This window comes from Bos indicus x Bos taurus, chromosome 11, assembly GCF_003369695.1.
Source record: "Bos indicus x Bos taurus breed Angus x Brahman F1 hybrid chromosome 11, Bos_hybrid_MaternalHap_v2.0, whole genome shotgun sequence".
In the NCBI taxonomy this organism is placed as follows: domain Eukaryota; kingdom Metazoa; phylum Chordata; class Mammalia; order Artiodactyla; family Bovidae; genus Bos; species Bos indicus x Bos taurus.
In genome coordinates this window covers 15,097,155-15,107,881 of record NC_040086.1, presented here as the reverse complement: position 1 = coordinate 15,107,881, position 10,727 = coordinate 15,097,155, and the positions used below count along the sequence as shown (strand labels likewise).

Below are 10,727 nucleotides of genomic sequence, written 5' to 3'. Positions count from 1 at the left end.
CAGGATACAGCTTCTCCTCCTGGTCAGCTCCAGATTCAGGGTTTTCACAGGCCAGTTTATTTTGTATAGACACTGTCAAGAATCATTTTAGGTTTTCCTTTGTGATAACTGGTCTAAAACATATATATATATATCCTTTCCTTTCCCATGAGTAGTTCTTGAAAGTGTCCAATTCCTTGTAGAAACAGCATTTCACACCATGGCAAACTGTTTTAGAAACAAGACATACTAATACACCTAAGTCTTTATTTATTTGGCTCTAGGAAGAATTTGCATGAAAATGAGCCTATATGGCAAGTACAGCACCAGAGAGGTCCATCCTCTCTGCTCTACAGAGCCTCAGTGTTTAATACATACATGTGACGTTAGTAATAAAACCAGACAGTCCAGGAAGACAGGAGCCCTTTAAGGAAAATTCAGTTTAGAGTGACTTTTCAAATTGACCATTCTTTTTCATAGACTTAAATTCAAATAACAGATACATTCACAGGCCCAAATATTGGCATAGAATAAAATCATGTTCATTTATTTTTCTGCATCTTAGAATTTTAGAAAGCATAAAATTAAATACGTTGAATGTAATAAATTCATCCATACAAGTGCAAGTCTTCAGCTATAATGCATTTTATGGCAGATTTATCATTTAAAAAATGTACCAGTAAATCAAAAAAGAGGGAGTATGTCCATTTAACTTTTATTGAAGTGTATGGAGGAGGTCTTCAGAAATCAAATATGAGCATGAAGATATGGTCAAACATAAAATCTATCAAATTCAGTGAAAAGTTGCTGACTTTAAATAGTAGTTGTAAGAATGACCAATATATATTCTTTGTTAACAACCCTTCACTCTACAGTAAAAAAAAGAAAACAAACATTCAGTAAACATTCTTTCCTAAGGTAGTTTCCCTTATATAATCAGTGATTTCTCCATTTCTTTGTATACACAAATTTGTTGAACATACCAATCAGTGGTTCTCACAATTGAAAAATAAAAGCACACAAAAGTTTACACTCTTGTACAGGTAAATAAAAGATCACCTTGAATTAAACTGGATCTCCTTAAGGGTGTAGTATAGTTTCAGTTTCATTACCTATTACATAATTAGTTTCTTACATACAAATATTGACATATTTGGCTTGTGCTTCAAAGCCTTTGTGTCTATGATGTCCACGTCAACGCAGCTCATAATTTGAAGTCACTGGGGAGTTCTTTACTGCTGCTAGGTTTGACCTGATCATGCATTAGAGTCTCCTCAGCACCAGCTGTGGCACTGCACATCTCCGAGGAATCATCGGCGTCAGGGTCCAAGCCTTCAGGACAGGGAAGTTTGAGCAGCTCTTCTCGGAGCTGAGCAGTGTGACGCTGTGCAGGGGAGAAGGAGTGATGTTAGAATTCCAAATACTAGGACTAGCACAACATCACTGAAGGGAGGCAATGAGTTTAAAACTAATCCAAAGAATTGGGTCTACCAATATTTATTGTGGATCTTCCTTAAGCTAGCTACTCTAACAGGCAAGTGAACAAAACTGGCACAAATCTCTATCTCAAAATATCTGATGTTGCTGATAAGCCCTAAGTACCTGAGTAGCATGACCACAGACTCTACCAATGCCCCGACCTCTGTAACAGAAACTGCATTATTAATGGCTTAGAGGACACCAGTCATTTGCAATATATAGTTTCAAGTTAAAGAGAATATCTTGACTTGTGATACACGCTGCCTCTGCCTTAAATATTTTTGAGACAAGCAGTCCATAAATTAAAATAAACCCACTGCTATTTTAAAGAATGAAAACAGCATTTCTCAGGTACTAGGCCTTATACAGAACACTTGAAATGTTTCATACTCATTATCTCATGTCATGCTTGGAATACACCTTAGAAATAATTTCATCATCAGAATTTTTGAAAATGTAAACAAATGAAAAAAGAAGATCTAGAGAGAGTACCTAACTTTGTATTACCTATACTGCCATTTATGGAAGGATATAGAGATGTTAATAGAGAGTGGTTGGTTGTTTACAAACATTAAGCTTTAATTTATAACTTTCTAGTGAGAGACAAAGGATCTCAAATCTCACACTAAGGACTTTGAAAATTAGGCCTGTCAATAGCTGATGCTGAAAATTAACCAGCATTCCTAGAACAAGGCACTGTGTTCAGCAGTAATAATGTAAAAAGCAAGGAGTAAAATAAGGAAGATACAGCTGGATAGAGACCGACTATACAATGCCATTTTCTCTAAGGGACTTGAGCATTTGTGGATCTTGGTATTCCACTAATCCCCTGTGGATATAGAGGACCAATTACATGATCTCTGACTTAAAAGAGCCTACATTTTGGCTGGAAGTTTACATAAATAAGCAAGATAAAACAACTATACATTTGTAGCCATTTGTAAGGCTTCAAAATATATTTACATACTGGCAACTTAAAATTTTTCTAGCCCCAATTTCCCTTCTACCGTGAACAATAGGAGAAAACATTAACTAAAGAATAAAAAACAAAATTGACAATTATTATTATTATTATTATTATTGACAATTGAGGCCCAGTTAAGGTGGGAATACTATGCCTTTATTGTGAAATTAAACAGAACAGCTGCATACTTTTCTCAATTAGCATTCAGCAGCAAAAGTATATCTCAGATGATGAAAATGTAGGCTGATTCAGAAATAGAGATTTTTAAATCAGGATGACACAAAAACAGGAAGGATATAGAGATGTTAATAGAGAGTGGTTGGTTGTTTACAAACATTAAGCTTTAATTTATAACTTTCTAGTGAGAGACAAAGGATCTCAAATCTCACACTAAGGACTTTGAAAATTAGGCCTGTCAATAGCTGATGCTGAAAATTAACCAGCATTCCTAGAACAAGGCACTGTGTTCAGCAGTAATAATGTAAAAAGCAAGGAGTAAAATAAGGAAGATACAGCTGGATAGAGACCGACTATACAATGCCATTTTCTCTAAGGGACTTGAGCATTTGTGGATCTTGGTATTCCACTAATCCCCTGTGGATATAGAGGACCAATTACATGATCTCTGACTTAAAAGAGCCTACATTTTGGCTGGAAGTTTACATAAATAAGCAAGATAAAACAACTATACATTTGTAGCCATTTGTAAGGCTTCAAAATATATTTACATACTGGCAACTTAAAATTTTTCTAGCCCCAATTTCCCTTCTACCGTGAACAATAGGAGAAAACATTAACTAAAGAATAAAAAACAAAATTGACAATTATTATTATTATTATTATTGACAATTGAGGCCCAGTTAAGGTGGGAATACTATGCCTTTATTGTGAAATTAAACAGAACAGCTGCATACTTTTCTCAATTAGCATTCAGCAGCAAAAGTATATCTCAGATGATGAAAATGTAGGCTGATTCAGAAATAGAGATTTTTAAATCAGGATGACACAAAAACAAAAGACAATGAGAATCTGAGATAAAAGCAAGATACCAACTGAAGCAACAAAGCCAAAGTTGCTTTGGCTGGAATTTAGCCATTGAGTTTTTGTGTCAGGGAAAGACATATCTAAACACACTTGGGAAGATATTGATCTGGTTATGTGCTACAGAAAAAACTGTAAGGGTGGGAATGAAGGAGAGGAAGACTGAGCTCTGAGCACTGAAGAGAAAAATGGGGAGAGAAATTTCTGTATGAAGGCAGCACTGACAGGATCCAGCACTGAACAGATAGGTGTACTAGATGAAGGGGAATATAAATGTAATCTGAGGATTTTAAGACAGAGGAAAGTGTTTAAAATTAAGTAAATACAGAAAGTCAGAAAGACAGGATATCCAAGTAATATGCCAGTAATATAACTTTGAGAAAGCTAAGAGCAGACAACTTTTAAAAGTTTGCACTAGAAAAAACAAGTGGAAAGACCGTCCACAGATGAAAAGTACAGGGGGAAACACAAACACTAGATCAGTGTTATGAGTGTTTTTAATAGGTAGGTATGGTGTTACAAGAGATTATACTGAAATCATCCAATTTAAAAGTCAAGGCAGGTTCCATGAAGCGAAATTTAAGATGAAAACTGAATGGAAGTGAGCCAGCACAGCAGGTGAAAAGCAACATCTGTAAAAGCCTGAAGCGGGGATGAGGGCTGTAGACAGGAAGCCAGGGTCACTGGCTTTGACAACCACAGAGTTGATAACTTTCACAGAACGGAAATTCAACTGCAAAATGCTCTTTAGCGAGAGGGTCATTTAAAAACAGAGGCAAAAGTATTAACAGCTCTAGTTTGGTAGTAAAAAGGCAAAAACATTTTTATAAATGGGGCAAGAGAAAACTATCTTAGAAAGATGCAGATGTTAAGAAACAGTTTTCTTTTTAAAGGTTTTATATAAAATGGAAAATCTCAAATATACACAGAAGTAGGCAGAATATAAAAAAGAACTTCCATGAGTCTACTTCAACACTTATCAACTCATGGCTAGTCTTCCTTCATCTATATTCCCACCACTTTTCTCATTTTATTTTGAAGCAAGCCTCAGATATCACATGGTTTTACATTCATAAATATTTCTGTGTGTAACCTGAAAAAACAGGAATATTTAAAAAATTCACCAATAAAAAACTAATAATCCCTTATCATCATCATCATCTAATCATTTTAAGTGAAGATACTTTTAAAGTTAGAAGGAAAGGAGCCAGTAGAGATAACCGTTATCAATGGAGGATAAAAGGAACAGAGGCGAGCAGGTATCCCAAGGCAGGGAAGAAAGAGTGGCTGTTGAAGCTATGATTCCCACATCAAAAAAAAAAATCCACTCACTCCCAAACCATCACGTTCTACATTTCCATTCTGTGAACACTCCAAGTTGAAATCAACAGCTCGCTTCCCCGCAAACAGGTTTGTATCACACACACTAACTACCACACCCATCAGCTGTCAGGGGCTCTACAATCTCCCTCACTACTCCAAGTAACAAAATCCTGCAAAGGAAGAGGCCTAGAGGAACACAGTGCACAGCGTCTCCCCATCATCTTCATACAACTCTATGGGGCTCTGCTGGCTCACTTCCTATACTCACTTTTAATTTTAGGAACTGTCAATTCATTGTCAAAAGGAATGCATCTTTTCTGTAGACTTTTGGGGAGCCTCTGAACTTAATACATTTACTGTTTCTTGCTAGTGGTCATAGTTCTGTCAGGGAACATATACCTCTTCTTTTAAAGCCACCAGCAAGGCTTCTGTGAGGGAGGGTTACTCACCTTGAGAGCTGCTGCATGGTGAGACATGGTCCTGCCAACCCGCTTGTCACTGCTGTACTGCTGGATGTCAGCAATCCACTCCTCACACTGGGCCATGATCTCCACTCTTTTCAAGTAAAAGTGTTTATGTATAACCTTAAGAGTAAACCACGCCAGAGGACAAAAGGTGATCAAGTCAGAATTTAAAAGACAACATATATGGCATTACAAAGAAATAAAATTTAAAAGATATGGCAATTTTTTTTTTTTTTTTGGTCTCCAGAGAACTCAGTGTGGTGAACTGTACATTATTATTGATAACGTGGAAGAATCAGGATTATGGCATCAGATGACATGTGTTGAAACAGCCAGGTTCTAGAGCAAAAAATAATGTCCTATCCCACTCAGACATTTCATTAGTTAATCTTATCCAGAGAACGTTAAGATATCTAGAACACAACAGAATCAGAAGTAAATGTAAATAAATGAATAACTAGGAGAAAAAGTACTGAAAACAGAAAAACTGTCAATTTCTATCTTTCAAAGAGAACTCAAACAACATCTGGATGGGTAAAGAGATTCTAAATCACTGGTATTTGCATAAAAATCAGAACCTAGCCCTAAAATACGCACTATTAATTTTGTCTTCTGGTTAACTTATGAACAAGATTTTATTTTATGAAGCTTATCTCCATGTGATAAATATACTTTACATTTCACTTTTTTAAACTTCTCTTTTTGGAAAACTGAGCAAAATTTCTGTGTACGTAGTAAGTCTGTTTTTGACAAATTTAAACTAGAAAATAGGTCATTTGGGAATTATTATTCTGTATTGTGGGTGAGCTACTTACTACACTGCCCAATGAGCTTGTCTCCCCTAAAGAAAAGACAACACCTACAACAGAAAAGTCATTAGGAAAGCCTGGGAATGGATGTAAAACACCAATAAGTTATTGAGTTTGATGCAAACAAGGATACAAAATGAGTAAGAAACAACCTAACATGAAGAGCCACGATAAGCACAGAACAAGATTCAATGGATAGACTGAATGTAGTATGTGAGTAAAAGAATGAAGCCACAAGTGGCTACGGTCTGGGGTTTAAATGGTGCTTTTACTGAAAGACGAAAGGAAGAATCAAAGTGCAGTTTTACAGTGTTTAGGTTTGAGGTGGTTATTATATACTCTGGTAGACTTGTCAAGTGGTTTATATATCTGGATACATTATTTGAGTCTTAAGGACACTGAGAAATTAGTTGATGATACAAACAGGAGGAACATTAAGTTTCTCATGGGCAGGAACTGAGTTTTGTTTTTCCTCGGGTTCAGAGTACCTTAGTGCAATAGATGTTGGCTGCAAAATGAGTTGCTTAATATAAGTAACCCAAGTTTGAAAAGGGACAGAACACTATGCTTACGAGTATAAAGAAATGCATGTTTGTATTTCCTGTAATATTAGGAAAAGTAATAATTATCCACAGCCTTGAATACAAGCCTTTACAAAAATAAAATACGCAACTTTGTCAAAGTGCAAATTCATTTAGTAACAATAGAAGGAGAAACATTTTTTACACTCCTTCAATAGATTCAATGATGCCACTTGTTAACTTCGTATATATAGCTACATAGTAATAACACAATATTTGCTTAACAAAATTAACGATCAATTTAAAAATATTACAGGATCTTTAAAAATTTTAAATATCTTTGAAGATATTAAAGATCAATTTTCTGTCAGGTAAATATGCCAATTTTTCCTCTAAAGTATTGTGGTTTCTAGTACAATCTAAGAACAAAAATGTTTCATGACAGAGTTATAGTGTTAAGATATGATAAAGTAATCTGATATGACACGTGAAAAATATAATCATATTTTAGGCAGACTAAAGAGAGATGACTAAGCCCAGGAAAAGAGCCACACTTCAGGATGTGGTAGAATAAAAGCATGTCACAGCATCAAGACAGGTTTCAGAAAGTAATCCAACTTTTTCCTAAAGAAAATAAATTATCTTTTTCTACAATGTTGACTCACAGATATTAGTATAAGGGCAAAGTTTCTATCTGCAAGATAACTAGAAAAGTTATCTCGCCGCCGCTGCTGGTCAGCTGCTAAGTCATGTTCAACTGTTTGCCGCCCCATGGACTGTAGCCCACCAGGCTTCTCTGCCCATGGGATTTCCCAGGCAAGAATACAGGAATGGGTTGCCATCTCCTTTTCCAAGAAAAATATCTTAACCTCTAACTGTCCAAAAACATAGTCAGATGTCTTTTAGGAAGTAATGGTTTAAAAAATCCATCTGTACTATACTACTACTGATTTTTAATGATTAAAGACAATAGTAAATACAGCACAGATACACTAAGTATAAACGCAAGCATGATACTAATAAACTATATTATATAGTGTCTTTAAAAAAGTATTTCATTAATTTTATTAAACATACTTCTTTAAAACATGGTGAAGGGTTTCTGATTTGTTCTAGCATTGCCCACTTAACCGTTGCTTGTCGAATGTTTCCGTCATATTCCCGAGAACTCTGTGTGCCACTGGGAGTGCCTCTAGACCGTTCATATCCTGGTTCATTAAAATAAGGCTCCGCTACTAATATAAGGGACTGAACAGACACCAACACCTGACAAACAAAGAAACAAAAACCAGTTACGACAGGACATTTTACTGCCGGTGAACTAATACCTTCCTTCATCAACTGGAGTCCCTTTGAGTAAATGCTTCCACATAATTTTATTACCATGAAGTCGATGTTAATAACTGACACCGAAATACTTCATTAAAGCAAAGGTACAACAGAATCTTATATAATTTTTATATATCATATGTTTTACATTCTTGAATCCTTGAAAAAGAATCATAGGTTTCAATATCCTATTTCCTAAAACTCCTGAAAAAACACTTGCTTATAAACATCTCATATCAATTTAGACATCATTTTGCTCAAATTGTCCTTAAAGAGCATAACACTAACAATGTACTCGTAACAATACTCACTCGTAAGGAAAACTACATGAGGCAGTCTGTATTTCAATTCCAAGGAAAATTGACTTTCACAGTATCACAAAAATCTTCTTACTAGACCCTTCACTGGCAAGATGATATGGTTCTAAGACCACCTCTGATTCCCTACTTATACACCAGGTTTGTTTTTCTAGATATAATCAATACTTAGAGGTCATTATTATTAATACAATACTCCTTGCTAATATATAACTAGCTAATATGAAATCTTTGAAGGCAGGAAAATATTAGCTACAATCTGCCCACTTCATAAATTAAAAAGGATTAACATTTTCATTAGGAAAGATGATTAAGCGAAGTCAAGGATATGCACCTTAGAAAAGGGATAGATATTCTTAAAAACTGTTAAAAATTGGAAACTTGAACCTGAAATATATGACCTATGAATAAATAAGGTGAAATATGAACTGAGGTAACCACGTTATTGAGGTCAAGGTCAACTAGAGAAAAAAATTTAACGTGTATTAATTTCGAGGCAAAGATCTCATAATTTTTAAACTTACTGAAACTAAATATAATACTGAAGGAAAGTGATTTCCCTTGGCTATATACTTCCCCTCAACTCAAATCTGATACTTCTGAAATAATCTTCCAGGGAATATTTATTATTTCCTTTCCTCTTCCCTTTTAAATAACCTTCCTCTTATATAAGTAGGGTATATCCTTATTTTCTACAAAAGCAGAGAAGAAATTTTGTAACACAGGATTCAGTTACTTACTTAACCTCACATTCTTTGAGGCAAAATATGGTTTTATAAACTCAGGGAGCTGGAGATTCAAACAATTTATAAACTACTTCAGATTCATACCACATTTGGTTTTTTAAAACAGCTAAACTATATAAAGGAAAAAAATAGATGTTTTGTGTATAGAACAAAGAAAACTAGAGATATAAATTTGGGTATAACATTTTCTGCTAAAAAACTGAATTATAACATTTGCATTTTATAACACAATAGCAGAGATCAATATTTCTGGAATTAAATTCAAAGAGTAATTGATAACATGTGGTCTTTTATCACCGGGTGACATTATCTACTTTTAATGGGCATCTTCTATTCATGTTTTTTAACATATACCTTTTAGGAGATTACATAAATGCTGCTTCATTTTTCTTCAGTGAACCAAGCTATTTAGGAGTCAAAATATTCGTTTTATGGAATTTCTGGAGTCTTAAATTATCTCACAGATTTACTCATTTTATTTCACAGCACACTTTACTGTAGCCCAAAAAGCACTCCCATGAAAAAACAGTAAATAAATGCTTGAGAAGAAGAATTTCTCTTTTTTAAGGGTTTGATTTTCAATATTTGAAATTAATGATTTCTCTAACTCTGAGAAACAGTATGTTATGAAGTGAGAGAGACCAAGACAGGCAGAATAACTTCATCCCCTCAGAATCCTTATTTTGTAAAATAGAAACCATACCTACAACTGTGAGAACTAAATAAGGTATCAAGGGGTGTAAAACAGTAGGACTCATAAGTAAGTGTAATTAATATACAATAGCTATTCTTTCCTGGAGTAAAAATGACACCATGCATCCAGAAGACAGCAAAACAGAAAACAAAATCACTCTTACTCTAAAAACAATATATTTTAACTTAAGTTCAGTTCAGTCGCTCAGTCGTGTCCGACTCTTTGCGACCCCATGAATTGCAGCACGCCAGGCCTCCCTGTCCATCACCAACTCCCGGAGTTCACTCAGACTCACGTCCATCGAGTCCGTGATGCCATCCAGCCATCTCATCCTCTGTCGTCCCCTTCTCCTCCTGCCCCCAATCCCTCCCAGCATCAGAGTCTTTTCCAATGAGTCAATTCTTCGCATGAGGTGGCCAAAGTACTGGAGTTTCAGCTTTAGCATCAGTCCTTCCAAAGAACACCCAGGGCTGATCTCCTTCAGAATGGACTCGTTGGATCTCCTTGCAGTCCAAGGGACTCTCAAGAGTCTTCTCCAACACCACAGTTCAAAAGCATCAATTCTTCGGCGCTCAGCTTTCTTCACAGTCCAACTCTCACATCCATACATGACTACTGGGAAAACCACAGCCTTGACTAGATGGACCTTTGTTGGCAAAGTAATGTCTCTGCTTTTGAATATGCTATCTAGGTTGGTCATAACTTTCCTTCTAAGGAGTAAGCGTCTTTTAATTTCATGTCTGCAATCAGCATCTGCAGTGATTTTGGAGCCCAAAAAAATAAAGTCTGACACTATTTCCTCATCTATTTGCCATGAAGTGATGGGACCAGATGCCATAATCTTAGTTTTCTGAAACTAAGAAAAACTTAGTTTTACCCATATTTTAACGTATGGGTATGCAAACAGGAGTCAGCATGAGCTCCATTTTGATCAACAAAACTTAAGAGCTTCCTGGATTAAACCAAGAAGTAAACAAACCCCAAAAATCCCAATATTCATCATAGCTATATCTGGTAAAGTGCTTTCTCAGAATGAGTCATTAATTAGCAGAAAAACATCT

At 35.4% G+C, this 10,727-nt stretch overlaps 1 protein-coding gene across 5 annotated transcripts in view; it reads right to left on the bottom strand.

The window, feature by feature from the left end:
- Positions 1–226: 226 nt before the first annotated feature.
- Positions 227–10,727, bottom strand: part of BIRC6 (baculoviral IAP repeat containing 6) — a 214,000-nt gene continuing 203,499 nt past the window's right edge. For 4 of the 5 annotated variants that reach the window (XM_027554972.1, XM_027554974.1, XM_027554976.1 and 1 more), the window contains 3 exons: positions 7,658–7,846; positions 5,236–5,370; positions 679–1,363 (listed from right to left, as the gene is read on the bottom strand). In XM_027554972.1, the coding sequence (XP_027410773.1) occupies positions 1,184–1,363; positions 5,236–5,370; positions 7,658–7,846 (504 nt within the window). In that variant the 3' untranslated portion in view covers positions 679–1,183. Of the gene's footprint in view, positions 1,364–5,235; positions 5,371–7,657; positions 7,847–10,727 lie in introns of all 5 variants that reach the window. The other variant, XM_027554971.1, reaches the window with a different exon arrangement.